Source organism: Ambystoma mexicanum, chromosome 5q, assembly GCF_040938575.1.
Source record: "Ambystoma mexicanum isolate Mex_15411 chromosome 5q, UKY_AmexF1_1, whole genome shotgun sequence".
NCBI lineage: Eukaryota > Metazoa > Chordata > Amphibia > Caudata > Ambystomatidae > Ambystoma > Ambystoma mexicanum.
The window spans coordinates 916,503,615-916,522,892 of NC_090933.1; the positions used below are offsets into that span (position 1 = coordinate 916,503,615).

The 19,278-nt window shown below is 46.6% G+C and overlaps 1 protein-coding gene across 9 annotated transcripts in view; it reads left to right on the forward strand.

Annotated features, from left to right (window-relative positions):
* Positions 1–19,278, forward strand: part of VPS13B (vacuolar protein sorting 13 homolog B) — a 3,421,660-nt gene that overhangs the window by 737,256 nt on the left and 2,665,126 nt on the right. For all 9 annotated transcript variants that reach the window (XM_069621427.1, XM_069621422.1, XM_069621424.1 and 6 more), the window contains exon 13: positions 17,987–18,178. In XM_069621427.1, coding sequence (XP_069477528.1) covers positions 17,987–18,178 — 192 coding nt within the window. The remainder of the gene's footprint in view (positions 1–17,986; positions 18,179–19,278) is intronic.

A 19,278-nucleotide genomic window follows, 5' to 3' on the forward strand; every position in this document is an offset into this window, starting at 1 on the left:
CACAGCGAGGCTCAGTAACGCAGCAGAAAGTCCCATTGGGCAACAAGGCACACGCGCCCCTCCGTACCTATAACACAGTGGGATACCTCGACTCAATATACGGAACATGGGGGTGACGATAAGGAGGAACGCAGGGCCTGAACAGACGGGAGCGTGGCAGAGGAGGGGCAAGTGATAATTTCAGAGAGGGTTAAGCAAGCCTCTCCAGCACCAGCACTATCGCAAGTCCTGTGTAGGGGCAACAAAGCGCTTGGCACCCCGACACCAGACCTTAGCCGGAAACCATTGAACAGAACAATCTATTGATCATCCACTCTGACATTTGGAAGCGAATAAACCACGCAGAGCCACCCAGCCGAAGTGTGTGGAATCACCCCAATTCGCTCTCCCTCACGGCCACTTCCCATGTATTGCGCAGTATTCAAAGATCCACTAAGTAACTAACGGCGAAGCAGCACATGGAGCTCTGTAACCTTAAGCCCAACAGAGTGAGAAAGTGGGGGCAAACTCAAGCGCAGCCGGCGCGCCGCTCTGTCATATAAAGCCACCACAAACCTAGTTGAAGAGTTACTTAAGGAAGTGCTCAGAGATCCTGGATGGTCGGCGATGTTTGTGGTAGAGCGAGCCCACAGGTCACTGGCTCCACGCCCCAAACCAGGTGCCTACTGGAGAAGAATCATCGCAAAACTCATGAACTACAGGGATAGACACCTGGTGGTATGAGCGGCTAGAGACAAATAGGAGCTAAAAGTTGGATCCAGTACACTTTGCATTTTTCCAGACTATACCCTCCCAGTACAGCAAGAAAGGTGCACATTCACCAGAGTAAAGAAGATGCTGCGAGATTGTCCAATACCCTATGCAATGTTGTACCTGGCTAGGTTGCAATACAAGAAGAAGACTTTTTTTACAATCCCGGAAGAGGCGGCCTCCTTTGTCGAAACAAATATCCCTTTGACAGACAAGCAGGCAGCTGGGAGCGATGACAGCCGCTCGTGAAAACAGAGGTGAGAGTGCGGACTACCATAGAAGATGCAACTATCACCTTATTCACACTGGCGTTGATAGACACCTGGCAACTGCTCTTGTAAATTGTTAACATAGTATTGGTTTACCAGCTCTTGGCTGTTGGATATATTTAAAATGTGTACTAGTAACATATATTAACTGGAATTGTATAGTATAAGATGCAAGCGTTAGTCCCAGACCCAGGCCAGTGTTACTGATTAGCATATATGGCCCCAATATTGATGATCAAGGGTACTATACCAAAGTCTTCCAGAAGTGTGCTAGGTATCCATCAGCTCACATCATTTGCGGTGGGGATTTCAACACTATATAAGACCTGGACCTTGACCATACAGCAACTACTCATAGATCCCTAAGGTGTGGCGCGCACCATACACCTTCTACTCGTCGGTTCACGACATGCACTCCAGAATCGACCTGTGGCTGGTGCCACATGAGATGCAGAGCTGGGTAACGGAAGCCACAATTGTCCCTAGAATGCTATCAGACCACTCCCCGATAACATTATCGATGGTCATTCCCTAAGTCAACCTACACAGGCCTCCATGCAGGTTCAAGCCAATGGCCTTAGCAGACCCAGTGTATAAAACCAGCGTGATGCAAAATATAATTGACTATTTTGAAAATAACGATGGGTCCGTCGTGCAGGGCATGTAACAAACAATCTTAGAAACACTGTGCTATCCAGCCCTGCTATGCCCCTATGGGACGCCCCATACATTGCCTCAACCCAAGATCCGATACTGGCCATACACTGGAGAAACAAGGGCATAGTCCACTTTGGGGATCTGTATACCGATAGGCTATTCATTAGCTGGGACGAAATCAAAATGATCATAGACGACACACCAATGCAGAAATTGCAATACCTCAGGCTACATTCGTCTATTGCCACACATGGGAGTGCTTCCCAGAAAAACCCCATCACACCCTAGTCTGGGTTATGTACTCTCACCAAGTGTGGTCAAGAAATCAGCCTCTACACTATACAAAATCACACTACTAGCTAGGGACACCCAAACCATAAACATTAAAGAAGAATGGGAACGTGATTTGGGTACCACCATTGCTGAAGCACAGTGGGCACAACTATGTGGCCTGACCATTTCACTCAGGCCTGACTCAAAAACATGTACACCACGGTCAAAGGGAAATGCCTGAGATGCGAATGCGAAGAGGCAGGTATGCTACACATGTGGTCCAGTGCTAGACTAACCGAATACTGGACAGATGTGTGTAAAGAACTAGATGAGATGTCTGAAATTGCCATAAGCTGGGATCCGGGGAAATGTGTATTGGGAATTGTCTCTAAGATGAACCCAACTTTGCGCAAATTCATGAACCTGGGACTTTTGTTAGCCAAACGAGTGATATTGATGCGCTGGAAGAACAGTGAACCACCGGTACTGGCAGACTGGATGAAAGATATGATGTGGGCGAATGATAGCAAAGCGATATATACCAGCCTATTGCCTGTGACAATGCCGCCCTAAAGATGCCTGGGCTAGGCCCAGACAGTATCCTATGGACAAAAGTGAAAATGAGGATGATCAAGGAAATTTTGCCAATTGAATATGTTATGCTTCAACAATGAACAGTAATGCCAATAACTGGAACAATCATGGTGCAATGCAAATACTGTAATGTGATAAAAATGTGCAAGTTAAATAAAAGTTTATTTTTAAAAAGAAAAAAAACAATCTTTAGGAAGTTTGATGAATCTGAGATTTCATCCCTTCATCCTTGGGGGGAGCCACCCCGTCTGAGGCAAAGCAGGTTAGCCCACTAAGCAGTGCCCTCCGTAGGGGTTTGGCAAAGCGCAACCTCACTGGCGGTGAATTTCCACCCGGGGACACGGACTACCATTTGGGACAGGAACCCCCTACAACTGAGACATTGTCTGCATATATGGCAATATCGGAAGTGGATCTGATCGTCAACTGTGGAGCTCAAAATAATGTAGAAAATACATATCAACAGTTGGCTCAAGGCAATGCTGCCCTCTCAATGAGCTCGGTGGTTAAACACACCCCTTTTGTATCTGGTAACAAGAATAAATGGATTCCCCCAAGCCCCTCTCTTGAATGGAGGGGAAAGAAGTGATATGCAGAGGTGAGCCTCTGACATACAGGCGTCATTTGGTGGTGGAGCCGCACTTCCATGCTGAGCCGGCTGTAGCTCGGAGAAGGACCTCGAAAGAGATCCAGAGAGAGACCGGGAAAGAATCCTGAGGGAACGGGAAACTAGGCCGGAGGATGTGGTGTGCTCGGAGCCCAACAAACAACAGCAAATCTGTTGAGTGAGAGAGGAGGACTCAGTCCCCCGCTCACACAATGTGATACCAGAGAGTGAGCAACATATCGGCATGCAAAGAAACACTAGTACTTGCGTTCAGGAGAAGACGCCCAGAACTTGGAGAGAATGCCTGCCACATCAGGTCATAGCTGCCTCACTGAAGCAGGACCTGCTACGGAGAAGGTATGTGGGGTGCTCACATAAGGGAGGTACAGAGAGCAGACTTTGAGAATGGGAGAGAGAATGAAGGGTCTAGTCTAATCCCCCCTCTTCTCTTCTGGCCTGCTCCTTCAAGCTTCTCTTCCTCCGAGACTTTAATATTCACCTTGACTCTCCTGATGCATCCTCTGGACTCTTCTGCAGCTTCTGCAACTCTTTCCCTCACCGTTCTTCCCTCCGGTCTGACGCACTCAGCCGGATGCACCTTGGATGCTTTCATCCCACCAGACGTCCCCATCTCCAACCCTCTCTCTACACCTTTCTCCTGGTCTGACCATGCTCTCCTGTCCTCTCACCTGGATCTCTTGGGTCCCCCAGCTAAACCTCTGCCCGAGCTGTGAGTCGCCTTCTCCGTCAATTGACTGATGAAGCAAGTGTCAATTGCTCCTTTTTCTGCCACATTAATTCCCCCTCCCACTCCGGACACTAACTCACACTCACACAGCCCTTGCTAGCCTTCACCTCTCCATCTCCAAAACTCTGGACATCCTTGCTTCTGTCATGAGGATCCGCATGAAGCTCGCCTCCAAGCACAACTCCTGGTATGACTCCGACCTAGCCTCTCTGAAACGCAAGTGCAGAGCTGCTGAATGCAAGTGGCAGACTTCGAGCACATCCTCTGACAGACTGGTCTTTTGCCTGCTCCAAAGGCAATACAGACTCTCCATCCGTTTGAAGAAGATGGCCTACATCCAAGCCTGCATGTCTGAACTGTTCAAATTCTGCAAGGAACTCACCAATCCTACTGGAGTCTCCACTTCACCTCTGCCATCCCTGACCCTCTGCACTGCACTGGCCTCACTTCATAACCAAAACATAGCACATCTTGTCCTCACTCCTCTGCATCCCTCCCTTCTCCCTCACCCCTCCCTTCTCCCTCACCCGCTCTCATGCTGTCCTTGGCCCCCTTCTCTCCTTCTCTCCTCGTCTATACCACAGGATGAGGTCTTTAGACAAGCCCTCCCTATGAAAGTCTTCTCCAAACAGGTGCTCCACTGCTCCTCCAGAACTAGCAAGGACAACGTTGCCTCCCATGCTCCAGCCTTGGCTGAGTTCTGCAATCACTCCTTTGCCACTGGTTCCTTCCCGCTACCCCTCAAGCACTCCCTCTTCTCAAAAAGCCTTCTGTCGACCGCTCCATTACCCCCTTCCTGGGCAAACTCTTGGAGATGCTGGTCATCTCCCAGATGATCCACCATACTGAATCGATTGGTTCTCTCCACGGCCACCAGTCTGGCTTCAGAGCAGCCGCAGGCACGGAAACTGCACTCCTGAACACCCGTGAAGACTTGCTCTCAAATGTCGATTCTAACTCTCCTTCCGTTCTCATCCTTCTTGACTTTTCTTCTGCCTTTGATACGGTCAATCATGCGACCCTTATTAATCACTTCTATGACACCCTTGACATCACCGACCTGGGACTTGACTGGTTGACACCCTTGCTCTCCGACTGACCATCCCAGGTTCAACTGGGCCCTTTTCTCCCCCATCACACTCTACATGCGGCTTCCCTCTGGGCTCTATCCTTTCGCTGTGGCTCTTCAACATCTACCTTGCCCTGCTAGCTCATTTACTATCAGCCTTCTCTCCTCACTTTGTGTTCTTCTTCAAGCTTCCCGCCACTGCCTCCTCTTCTTCCTCTCTCATTCCCGATTATCTAACTGCTATTCCAGCATGGCGTGCTGCTAACGATCTCTGCGTTAATGCCAGTAAGACTGAGATCCTTCTCATTGGGACTCCAGCTCCCTCCTTGCCTCCTACTCTGTGGCCGCCTTACATGGGCCCCCTCCCTTCACCCTGCTGTGAGGCAAAAAACATTGGTATCATCTTCGACTCCTCTCTGTCCTTCTCTCCTCACATCGTGGACCTTGCCAAAAGACCCACTTTTCAGCTGCACTTCCTTAGATACATTCTCCCTTTCCTCACCTTCCCACAGAAACTCATTGTTTCTAGAGCTCTGGTCCTCTCTAGGTTGGACTACTACAACAGCCTCTTCCTCAATCTGCGTAATTCCTCCCTTCGCCCCCTTAAACTAATCCAGAATAGGACTGCAAGATTTATACTTGGCCTCAAGCCCAGGGACTGCAGGTCCCCAGTCCTAAAATCTCTCTACTGGCTCCCAAATGTTGTGAGGATCAGTTCAAGACCCTCTGCATCATCCACAAAGCCTGGGACCCGCTACATCTCTCCCCAAAAACTCCCTTCAGTCTTCTAGCTCCAACTCTCTGCAGATCATATGTTTTTCCAAGCAGAGAGTAGGGGGAAGATCTTTCTCTTCTGCAGAAGCCTCCTTCTGGAACGGCCTCTCTGCCCCTCTCAGCATTGAGCCGGATCTCCTTAAGTTCCCGAAGCTTCTCAAGACACTTCTTTTCTCTTCTTACTTTCCTCTCCCCTCTTCTGCTAATGCCCCCCGCTGCTGCATTTTTGACTGGCTGCATGGTTCCGTCTGAGTCAAAGATGGCACCAGGCCCTCCTCGCCCAGTCTACACCAGCCTTTGGTCTCCCCTGACCCCTCCAACCCCAAGCCTGCACTTGCCCTACCAGGCTCCCTCCCCCTGTACTAACATGGAGGGGCCTGCACCTCTAATGAGCCCAATCCAGCCCTGTCCCCACACTTAGCATGAGGACCTTCTTTCTCTGCACTCCCTCTACTCCCCTGGCACTTTTCCACCTGGCCTCCCCTTAGCACTCGCATAGCCCAGGGGCCCACTCCCCCTCTGCACCCGCGTGCCCTCCACTCCCTCATGCACTTCCCTTCCCACCTTATCATTAGCCCATTCCCATCTGACCTGCAGGTTCAGTAAGGCATTAGTTTTATTTAAATACAGTTCCTTTAGTGAAGTATGTCTTCTTATCCGAGTCCTCCTTCTGGTTTGCCACAGAAGATTTTATGTTTTCCAAGCTGACCCATTGTTGAGTTGCTTCGATCTTCCTTGGCTCCATAGGGATCCCTTTGCTGCTTATAACAAACCTCAAAAAGGTAACCTGGGATTGGTGAAAAGCACATCTTTTGGCTTTCGCGTACAGATGATGGTGAAACAAATGAGATAATACCTTTGAAACATGTTGTATATGTATTTCCAGACTGGGTAAGTGTGATGAATCAACCTCTGGGGCAGCAGTGGTCCAGGGATGAATGTCGGTTTCTAAACCATCAATCAGCCCCACGCCTCTAGTACACCAGAAGGGATCTAAACAGATTGTGGAACACAAGTAAATTATGAACCTTCTTGTCCAATTTTGGATCGTTGGTTAGTTACAACACAGCGAACATACAATTATTATCCAATGATTAAAGGAACTGTCCAGTCAAGGTTCTATAAAAATATCTACTTTATTATTGCAATGCAACAGACCGTTCTAGCACATTACAAAATGCAACCCACGCTGTAAAGGAACAGAGGACGGACAGTTTCACAAAGGGAAGGATGCACTTTGGATACTGACAGAAGGGTAGTCGGCCAAGCAATCAGTCTTAACTGTTCAAGGTTATTTGGTTTCAGCACCAAGGGAGCAAGGGGTCATAAATGTCACTAGGGGCCTTTTGGAGAAGGAAAAGGGGGACAGAACCACAATGTCCCTGGTGCTTGAGATGTTCTTGTTCCCCGACAGCGTAAAGTCTGTTCCAGGATGCTTTGCAGCTCCTGCGACAGAGTTCAAGATGGGAGACAGCTGCGGGTATGAGGCAGCAGGCAGTTCGGCAAGCGAGGCTGGACGGATGGCTGCGGGCTGGTCTACACAGTGGATCGGGGTCAAGAATCATTGTCTCTGTGCTGGTTGGCGGATCTGGAGCGCTGGTCGAGGCATCTTGGATGGCTTTAGCGACTGCTGCATGACAACAGTCAAGTGGTGCAGTCAGTCGCGGTTTGAGGGCTCGACTGCCTCCAAAATGTCCTTAACAGATGGACGCTGGCCCAAAACCGAGGAGAGTGTTTGCAGGCAATGGCATTGTCCTTTGTTCAGGGATTCTCTGGCACTTCCCACCTAGGAAGTTTGCTGGCAGAACCTAGCGGTGCATGCTGTATGCTGGCTGGGTACCGGTTCTGTAGCTGCTGGCCGGGTCCTCTGAGCCTGGTATCACCCTCTGTTCCCTGGGATATGTTTAGGGGAGGGATCTTGCTTCCCTCTTGGAAATCCTGGCCTTCCTTCACTGGCGAAAACTGTAAGGTAGACTACATTCAGCCAGGGTCCAATGCGGAGTTCTTCTTTCCTGCTTCTAGTGAAGCCTTCAGATGATCTGCTAGTGAGAGTCTCAGTCCTCTTTTAAAGCCAAATGGGCCCCAGTGATTGGTGCAGGCTAAATCTACCTTAAGGAACCAATCCGGGGTCCCCACCAGCAGTCTTCTGTTATGCGTGAGGTCAGGACCAAAGTGCTTTGCAACAGGAAAGGTAAGTGGTGACCACACGTACTCCTAAGTCCCACCCATCTTCCTGTCTGTTGTAGATCAAAGCGTCTCTCTGGTTAACTGAGCCCTCTGTGGCTCTTGATCAAAGTGCAGATCTCCCCTGAAGTGTGTGGTGAGAACAGGCTTCCGTCTCCCTCAAAGCACATACTTTGTCCCTCTGAAAGGGGTCTGCTCTGCATGGGTTGCCTGCGGTAAATAGTGGACCCAGACATGCCATTCACTGTCCTTCGTACAGAGGGGTGGAAGCTAGCTTCAAGGTGGCACATTGCATATCAAAGAAGTGTTTGTTTTCCTGCCCATTAAGTTCTGTGACGAGGCCTATTCGCAGGCCTACTTCAATTAACTCTTGTCAGTATGCACTGCCACCACACAGAACTTAAACAACAGTAATGGAGACTTTGATATTTAATTAGGCTGGCCATGGGAGGAGGAAGGTGTTGCCCTTCTCCTCTGGACGTTTTCATGCATCCCTCGCTGTCACCTGTCAAATAAATGTGACAGGGGGGACTGTGCCTGTCGGCAGTGTCCCCCCAGAGTACACTGGACTATGTCTGTTGTGTGGCGAGCATTAGAAAACGTGTCCAGATTAGCCCCACACATTTTCGGAGGTTGATCTCCCATCATTCATTTTAATTTTCAAAGAAATTAAGAAAACCCAGGCGAGAGCACACTCCCCGTGCGGATTCTCAATTTCCTCACAGCAAGTATACCAATATATTACATAAATAGATCCATAAGGTCAAGACATGGAGTTCAAAAATAGCTGGATGATGGCAAAAGCCATCACCTAATACTCAAAATACTCCAGAGGTGTTTAAGGCCATCTTCCACTCGTTTCTCTGTTCAATCTTGATGAGTAGGTGAGTCCCCTTCAAAGTGCAAGGTCTCACGTTGCCTTCTGTCTTGGGCACAAAAACAGTGGGGCCCCCACTGGGAGCTGTGATGATGTCATGTAGCCCTTACTCGGGAATTCATTCATGCACTTTTATAATTCTACCTTCTCTGCAAATGTGAGGGTATGTATGTGCCCATCGGTTAATCGGCCAGGAACCCCAATCGTAGGGACAGTAGCGGGTAATGGAATGTGTTCTGCCTCTGCAAGAAATGGTTGTTCCTAACAAGAAAATTAGGAACTCCCGTCCCCTGCACACTATCTAGTATCTGAATAATCAGAACAAAAATGTAGTAGTATAGAACAAAGTTCATATAATTAATTTAGTATAGTTTCATCAATAAGAAACAGTTCAATGAGTGAGATCACTATAAACAAAGCAATCTTTTCTTTTTTTGGAAAAACCTAGTATTCAGATACTAGATAGTGTGCAGGGGACGGGAGTTCCTAATTTTCTTGTTAGGAACAACCATTTCTTGTTCGTGTATATCCAACCTAGATGCCAAGGTTGAGTCTTTGCCCCCGCACCTCTAAAATTCCACATTTCATCCTCGAAAATGCTAAAAAATACCTTTCTAGGTACTTACCAGAAAAGCAGTAATATAGGTGTGCCCTGGTGTTTTTTCCGTTTTGTTATGTGTTCTGCCTCTGAACAGACTTTTCCATAGTCCTGGTACACTGCTGGTATGCTTTGACATACCTCGATTTGGTGATGGCCCTTGCTAAATGGTAGACCTTAAAAATTGGGCAGAGACATCCTTTGAATGCTGGACAGTATCTGACGGTACATAGATCGGATCCAAAAATGATGGTTTGGGTGGCCCAATTAACAAAGGAGTTATGAACAAACAGCCTTGGTAATCCCAAAGCTGCTGGATAGGCCAGCGTATTTATAAATGAAAGACTATGGCCTCCTGGTACTGGTTAATTGTAGATGCAGTGGTATGATCTGTAAGATGATAGGACCGATGACCAAGGTTTCTATGTGAAAATTCTGCTAGGAAAATGTAGTCATGTGACACACATTTGTTATCAAACAGAGGTTTTCAAAATGTTGTTCTCAGCCAAACAATATAAAGTTTGAAAATGTTGCCAGTGATAAGGTTGCCAAAAAAGCTATATTTTAACACAAGAAAGTACAAGGATATAACACTAACCAAAGCCCTTTCTAAAACAACGCTGTCTCCAACCCTCCATCACCCTAACCGTAACTCTAACCAAAGACCTTATTCTAAACTTAACCATTAGCCTTTTCCATAGCACTAACACCCTGTGCTTTAAAGCCTCTTGTTTGAATGTTGCATGATACAAAACATCAAAATAATATAAAATGAACAATAGCCCTAACTCAAACTTCATCCACCCTCCACAACCTTGATAGCTTATTACCCTAACTCTAACCCAAGCATTACTCCAATGCTAGCCCTATCTCTATCCTAACCCCAACTTTAACAGTAGGCCTAAATAATACTTTGCTGTAAACTCTACCTTTATCCAAATACCAATCTCAACATCACCATACCTTCCCATCCTCCCTAACTATATTCCTTTCTCTAAAGTTAACCTTAACTTACTGTGTTAATTCTAGGCTTATCCCATCCCCAAATCTAACCATAGCAATGACCCTTACCCTACCCAAACCCCAACATCACCAGCAAGCACCATGAGCCTAGCTCTTATCCTAATTCTAGCCCAAATATTTACTCTAACCCTACCCTACCCTAGCCTTACCATAATCCCCAGCCTTACCCCTACCCTTATACTATCCCTAGCACTTAACCTAAGCCTTAACCAGACAATCACAAGCCGCCCACAGCTTTGTTACCCCAACCTCCTACCACAACCTCCTGCCCTCTCCTCCTACCCTCCCTTTTCTTTTCTTGCATAAGTCCATTAGCACTTACTCTTATATTTTTTTCCTTGACCTTTGATAGCAGCTTCTCCCCGTCTTCCCTCCTTGTCTCTCCTCCCTCTCCCCCCGCACTATTCTTATAATCGTCATTCTGACCTTATATTATAGTCGCTTGTTTTGTTCCTCTCCTTTTCCCTCACTCCACACCCCCCTCCTGGCCCTCCCCCTCTTCTTGTACACTCATGCACTACATCAATTGTCGTCAGGCATAGTAATGTTACTGCTGGTTTTGTTTCTTTCCCTTCCAATCCTCTCCTTAATTGTTCCTTGCACTTGCACTATCTGAAATGTCACCAGGCTGATTATGATAGTTCGTTTTCACAAAATCTGAATTGTTTCAAGGACTTGCAAGAATTTAACTGTTTTCTCCCATATTCCCTCCTTCCTTGAAGTGCTTTGAAACACATTGTGTATAGGCGCTATACAAATATACAATTCAATTCAACCGAAACAGTACTGCATTTGATAACTTATCAGCAGCATTTTTTCACTACTTTTTGCTTGTCTTCCTTTTTACCGCAAAGGTATTTTCACCATGAATGTTTCACCGGCTGAATTGCTGTTGGCAACATTTTCACTGTTATCCCATCTATGACTTCAATCATGGCACCTCTTCGTCTTTGCTTTAAAGGCATTGACACTTGTTGCAAGAATGTATATTCCACATAATTCTTGTAGGCTTTGGTATTGAGTAAGGCAACCACCAGAAAAGGATTAGGTTGACCTACCCACGTTAAATGGACCTCCAGGGCACAGAGAATTGAAGGTCCCATGAGCTGTATCTCCAAGGTGGGGCTTGTAGGAAGGTTCCTATTTGCTTGCATAATTGTCGTTTCTTTCCTCTCTGACAACAGGCCTGCCATTTTCCAGATGTTTTGGATGGTTGGAGCAGGCAGGATTTCAAATAAATACAGCCAGTCACAATTCAAGCGATTCCTCCTCTTGTAAGCTTTCTTCAAAGAGCCACACAAGGCTTCCTGTTGTACACGTTCTGGAGAGTTTTCTGGTGTAGCCAAGGCTGGGATGGGAACAGGTATTTATATATACCGGTGCGTTTGTAGTATCGCTTGAACGAAGTGAGTACTTGTAGGGAAGTTGTTTCCAGGGTAATCAATACTTCGTTCTAGTATTCCTACTTAAGCTCCCACTTGGGTATGCTGGTTTATCTTGGGCCAAAGAGAGTCTGCCACAAGTTGTCAAGGCTGACTAATATTTGAGACCAGATGATCCTGCTTTCCCTGTTTAAAGTCCAACAATTGGTTCTGGGCACTGGATGCATTGTTGGGTAATTGGAAGACTTTGTAAAAGAACAAGGCTTCCTCGAAATTGGAAAGGTTGTCTAATGGTCAGTTCCGGGAAAATGCATAGGGTGTGGCCAATGCAAAGGAGTTTCCCTAAGAGTATTCACTATGTCACTGATTTTTGCTTTGTTGCTTTCAAAGTGATTGAGGTGGAACAGCATTTTTTTTTATCTTGTAGTGGTTTCCTGGGGTCACTGTTCTATTTTACTGAACTAGATTCCGCCATGGGGTTTCCAATTAGACAACATTGTTGTAGTTAATCTCAAGGAAATATATGTCAGTATCAAGTTCGGGAGAGACGCATCTCACCTTAATCATACTACGTTCCAGGGCATCCACTTTGAAGTCACTGTAGAGGAACCTGGAAGAAAGGTCACATGTGAAACTGCTTCCACCCAACTCAGTGGCGATAACACAATGTAGTCAAGTTGGTGCTGGGCTCCAGACACCATGGGACAACCACCTCCCACTTTGTGTCATGGGGTCGATGCTAGAACCGAAGTGGGTGGTTGGATGCACTCTGCTTAGAAGATAATGGCAAAATTGTTATGATGTGCTTGTCTGAGTTTGCTGAAGTTGGTCATGTGCTTAGTGATGTCATGCAAGTGTCAAGTGGAATGTTGATGTATGAGTGTAAGAATGCTGTGCTGAGTGTTCTGTAACAATTCAGTTGGTCCCTCCCTCCCTCCCTGGGTGATGGGTGCCGGTGATCTATTGTCTTGTACCTGATGTCCTTCTGTCCTGGAACATGTAACTGGAGAAACTGGAAGTAAACTTACTAATAAGCAACCTATCACAAGTATGGACATTGCTTTACTACATTGGCGACGAGGATCTCTGGAAGAAGAACCCTGGTGAAAGGAAAGCAGGAAAGGAAGGTGACGGTACAGAACTGCTGCAGGGGGTGCAGGAATCATCAGGATGAAGTAAGGAGATGGACATCACCGCCCCCAAGTAAGAAAACCCATCACCCAGGGCGGACAAAGGAGGAGAGGGAGGAGGAGGACCATAGCAGAACTGGATCAGCAGCCTATAGCTTTGGGAGTGCTGGGTCTTGGGGCATACTTGGCGGAAAGGATCCATGTGAGAAGGGTGCCCCTGGACTGCTGCATCTTGGGGCATAAGAAGTGGAAGTGATCCATGTAAGGAAAGTCCTCCTGAAATTATTTGGATGGGCCAACAGGACCAGCAGCCCGTTTTCTAAGGGAGTGCTGTGTCTGGGGCTATAAGGCACCTCTAGTTCTTTCCAAGTACAATGAAAAAGGACTAGATTGAATATGGGTGTTCATGGCATTAGTGCAAGAGAGTGAAATGAGCAGCCCGGGAGCGTTCAGTGGAAGGGTCCGTAAACTGACCGTTGGCCCCTCAGCCGGCTCTGGAGTTCCTCTGCCCATCGCTGCATGTTGACACTGGCATGACATCACTGAGCACATGACCAGCTTCAGCAGACTCAGACAAGCACATCATAACAAAAATAGCTGGACTGAAGCAGTTAAGGAGGAAGCAGCAAAATGAGGAGCACATTGAGACAGGAGCAGAAGTGAACGCAGATTAGCTGAAGGGACAGGTTGAAGGGCAACGTTGGAGAACACAGAAGCTGGGAAACAAGATGGCAAGTGTGGCGAACCAGAATAAGGACTATTACTCGATGATGACATATTGAATGGTATTTATTTAAATAAAAGAGGAAAACATCTATCTGTCCCACTAAACTAAGGGTGCTCGTCCATCCAATTAAAAGTAGTCCTCAGTTCAAAAACCTATTCACTATCAGGCCTTACCACTGTAGACCAACAAACAATATGTCAGATCACTAGCCTCTCAATTCAGGCTTGTCCAGCTGTGTTCGAAGCGTCTCTCTTTAGGAGATAGTTTGTGGTGCAAAAACAGTTCACAAATCAAATGCTTTCAGCTTTCCTTTTAAGCTCTTCATAAGAATGTATAAGTCCTTCTGTAAATTACTTTTTCCAAGATCTTTACATGCGGAAATTGTTTCCTTTTTCCTTGTCCACCACTTTCTCATCCTTAGTTTGCTATCTTGAGTAAATTGGTTGTACCCTCCAGGCGCCCTCCTCTGTATGGTTTCCCAAATGTCTTATTTCTCTAGGCCCTATTGGCTATCTAGTTTCTTTAAGCCATGTACTTCGTTCAGTGTTTCATGACAATCTTCAATGCTTGGGTTTCTAGGGCTCCCGTAACCCCCTGTGCAAGTCTCTTTCTTCAATTCTCCTTGCCTCACTTTGCCCTGGGCAACCCTGGTGCCTTCTCTGCCTTCGGGTGCCCTCCAGCGGGTTGGCATTGCAGCAGGGCTAGTGCTGCTTCCCTCTCTCCCAGCTTGTGAGCATCTGATGTTCTGCTTCGTTCAACTCTGCACTCTCTGCGGTTCTTGTGTTTCAAGCAGAGGATAAGTTCCTCCACTCGGTCTGTCTCTGTGTCGTTTCTTGGGTCACCGACCCACCACAGCTACAGCATGTTCACTGGACCAGGTTAGACAGTACTTCTGTCAGTCAATTGCTCAGGCAGTCAATTCCACAGTTGTATTGCCTCTCCCAGCACCGGCCTTCTGGCATCTGTTTTTCTTCCCAGTCTCTCTCCACGCTACCACTGGCTACACTGTGTAGCGTGGCTCTGCCCCTCCAGGAAGTCTGCACGTCAGAGGCTCGCCTCTGTGTAGGATACGGTCTCTTCCTCGTCCCTTTATTTCCACCGCCGTCTTTAAAAGGGACGTGCCGTTCCTCTTTGGTTGTTGAGTTCAAGTAGAATCCAGGATTACCTGAAACCAAAGGGAAATAAGCAATGTTACAATTTGTTGGATGTAAAACCGAAGTAACATCAGTTTTTTTCTATTCTCATATAAGCAGACAGTGTATTCTGATTAGGGAGTTTCTTGGAGGAATGGGAGTCCTTGTCCAACCTTCCAGTGAGGTCCCACTCTCTCAGACCTCTAGTGAGGGTCTTGCTTAACAAGCTCACCTCCTTAGTCTCAGCCGGGGTGGCTCCACCCTGGGAAGAAGGGACGTTGTCCAGATTCGTCACATACGACAGCAACCTGAGGCACAGAGAGATCATAGAAAACTAGCATCCAATCTCAGAAGGAGTTGAGATTTGAATTGTTTTTGTTCCAGTTTCAAACCCTCAGTGGGTCTGGGAGTGAAGCCGGAACTCCGTTCTGTGATTGCATAGCATTGCACATCACTTAAAGCAGTATGCATGCCCGGAACCGGGACGCTGTTCTCCTGTGCCTGTGTAGCATCTGGAAACATGGTAGCCCCTCTCAGGTTCACCGTGCCATCAGGAGTCTTCTCCATGGCCCGCCAGAAACTGTTCAACTACCCTATAGGGCTTCCCAAACCATGGTGCCGCTGAGAATATGTAATCGCCATTCTCCTGACCTCTTTCCAATGATCAGGAAAGTCATGTAGTGTTAGTTAAATGCACAATTGCGCCTTTTTTATTCTTCTCTGCCTGAGCTCACTTACCTCCTCCTGTTGAAGAGAATATCAGGCTATTCTTGGGTCCCACAGGGCACATAGCCTGCTTAACAGAGGAGACCAGAGTGGTGAGATCCTGATATATTCTGATGATGTGCTGGAAAGCAAGGGGATGGCACCACAGGTGGGTAGCAAAAATTCTCTTTGTCTCTGTCTCTGTCTCTCAAGATTGTTTCTCTTCTAAGCTGTTAAAGTAGTTTAGTTAATGAACCATTCCAAGTGTCAAATGTACATATTTCAAAGTCTTTGCAGTAATCCCTATTTATCCAAAACAGCAACCTCCATGGACTATAACATGGATTCACTGTTCACATTCATGAAAGCAGGGGGCAGTGTTACTGTTCTGCATCTATGTTACAAGGTAGTGTCTATGATGATCCGTCTGTTTTATAGTCCTCAGTGAGCAAAATATAATTGTATACATCTAATAACAGAATGTGTGGCAAACATTTCCAGATGGTGTCTAATACTCCAAGCCCTTATACTACTCATGGCACATGCTAATTTGCAGAACATGTGGTATTGTTTCATCTGCTAATCCCTCCACTATGTATCAATTAATGGCAGATCCTGCATATCGCTTTCGACTTGTGCCTATGGTTCCCCTTTTTACATAATTCCTTCTGCAGATTGACAGTTGTGTGCTCACATTACCTTCTGCCTGCACCATTCCTCCCCTTGTGGTAATACTCCTGTATAGATAGCAGGGATTCTACAGATAGCAGTGCCTATACAGAGACGCATACAATCTCCAGCACCATTGGCATGGTTGTTCACTTCCAGATACATTACAGGTTAGCACAAGGGTCTGCAACCTTTGGCTTTCCAGATGTTTTGGACTACAAGTACCATTAGCCCTAGCCAGCATAGTCCACGGTATGAGGTATCATATGAGTCATAGTCCAAGACATTTGTAGATCCACAGGTTGCAGACCTCTGGGTATAGTTTCCTGTTTGCATCTTGACAATCTTGGTAAAGGGATACAAGACACTGCTTGGTCCTCGACTTTGTTCTCCCTCCTTGTTTAGGGCTCTTGTCAGGCATAGATGTTTTCAAACTCTAGCCATGGGTCAACCTCCAGTGCTAACAAGAACACTTTAAAACACACTCCTACCATCATGTTTCTTTCATTTTGCTTAGGGTTTTTTGTCAGGCTGTGATATCCCCACAAGCCACAGGTCACTCTCTGGGCCAGGCAGCTTCCTAATGTGCCCAACCCTTAAGCAGTCGCTTCTGTGGCCACACGATTCAAAGGCAACAGGGTCTGTACAGGTTAGCTCTCTAGGTCTGCATCTTCTCCTGACTTCTTCTCTCCCATTTGTGTTCCTTCTTCCAGTCTCAATCCCCCTTTGTGCCTCCTGCTGGGTTCTTACATGGTACTACTCCTGGTTATCCATAATGGACCTGATTGGTTATTCCCTGGTCCCTTCTCCCTCGCTGCACTTGATTGGTAATTGCCCTGATTCCTTGTTTTCTATCCATTAGTTGGCACATTTCCCTAAGGGTTCGCATTCGTGGCCACTTATTATCACCCCATTGGTAATTGTCGCTGATTGGGCTTGGTGGGGTGGTGGCTGCAAGTTCAAGAGGCAAATCAGCCATTTTGAAATAAGGCAGAAATTCCAGGATGGCAAGTGGGTCCACAGCGTGGTGATACACCTCTGACCGGCTCCTATGTGTATGGAAGCAGCGTGGCAGAGGGGTTAGCAGATCTTCTGAAAGAGTGCAGACTGACATGAATAGAAGTTTTTAGCTCACAGAGTGAGGAAGTAGCGTCTGCAGCCTTGGCCTCCAGGCATCTCTCTTCAGGGGAAGAGCAGCCAGTGAAATACTTCCCTAATGGATACTCTGGTGTAGGTACAGCTAAATTAAACTTACTGATTCTAAAAACTCAGGTTTAAGGTGTGTCAGAGCACCTACTTTAGGAAAGATAAAACAGGATGTGCTTGGACATGTGCAGAGCGGCTCTGGGGAACCCCATTTACCACCTCCATATAGCTCTACAGGCAGTCTGCAGGCATTCATTGCCTCTCAAGCCCGTTTCAGCATAGAATGAAGGGTAATCAATGTGTTGTTGCCACAGCACTCTGCACACAATCTTTCTTTCACACTCATCACTCGTAGGAAAATGTATAGAACTCTCTCCAGGATTTTTTATCTTATGTACTATCTTTCTCTTGTCTTTTTTGCTGTGGGGCTGCTCTGTGAATTCAGTACAGTTTACTCCCTGCCCCCCCCAGAAATGTTTCAGAGATTCTTTGCAAGTATGAACACAATGTGTTTGGGATGTTTTCAGAGTGCAATATGAGATTGGCATTTTTTGGATAGGATATCACTTGATGAAATGTTCACAAAATATTTTGCTGAAACTATTTGAAAAACGTATACCCTGTTTACTTAGGATGGTATTTAACACACTGATTCTGCTACTGATTTTCAGGTTCAGTAAATCAGCAGGATCTGCCAGTAGCCAGAAGTGAAGAGTTGGCCAGCTTCCAGGAGATGTCTACTAAGCGCCTTATTGTTGGACCGATTGATCTCCGATTAGACAGTAGTGCTGTCCACAGGATCATGAAAATCATTGTTTGCGCTCTTGAGCATGAATATGAGCCTTATAGTGGGATAAGGCCAGGTATTATTGAATGTTATAAATGTTTGTTCTTTTAGACTAATCATTTGAAACTAGAAATGGATGTAAACTTGATTTGCTTGTATTGACTGTATCATTGTTGTAACTTTTTGCATATGTGTGTGGGTGTTGTGACGAATCAAGGGACGGGAGGAGTGCCCGCTCTGCAACACCCGCCTAGGGGTCCTGGCAAGTGGGATCTCACCGGGAGAGACTCCTTAGGGGACAAGGACTCACATTCCTGTGAGGAACTCCCGAAACCATTACACATAATGGCATACATGGGGCTCTCTAAAATACCAAGGACTTAAGTCCCAAGACTTGGGTGAAGAAAAAGCAATCTATCCCATTATCAAAAATAAAGAGAACGTATCTCTTTAAATCCAAGTCTCCAATCAATTTAGGCAAGGAAGTTGAATAGCGATTACATGCCGAACAACACGGGAGAGAGGAACGCATATGCAGGTAAGGGAAGCCCCTGTCCTGCGTAACACCTGAAGGAGGCGGAGCAGAAGAAAGTTGTGGAGCCTGTGACATTGAAGCTTGTGCTGGACTGAAGGGGGAGATGCCAGAGACACAGCGTATCCCAGATGCAAGAAGCATAGCGGTCTGGAGCCCAAAACGAGGTGGTGGCGTGACCACAAATTATATGTGGTGGACAGGCGGCCCACAAACCAACGCTGATACCATTCCGAGAAACGAAGCAGCAATCCAACTGGTCACATGAAGGAACAACAGGACGCCGCAGGAGCAAGAGAGAATCCCTGGAAGAGAACGCCACTGACAGCGAGCCAACAGCAATGGGGAGCAAGGGAGAAGCTCCCAAACAGGAACAGATCCTGGAGACATTCCCCTACGTTGTTGAAGTCAACTGGGAGAATGGGATGGCCAGGAGGCTAAAAGAGAATTATTATACAGTTCAAGAAACTCGTTCCAGTACAACCAAACAAAAGTTGTACCCAAAACTGCAGAACTTAAATTGCTTTGATGTAAGAAAGTGAATAAAGATTTTCCATAATAACTTACTAGAAAGTCTTAATTCTATTAAAGACACAGAGGCGAGCATTATGCTTCTCTTTCTGTGTTAAAACAAGTAAAGAAAG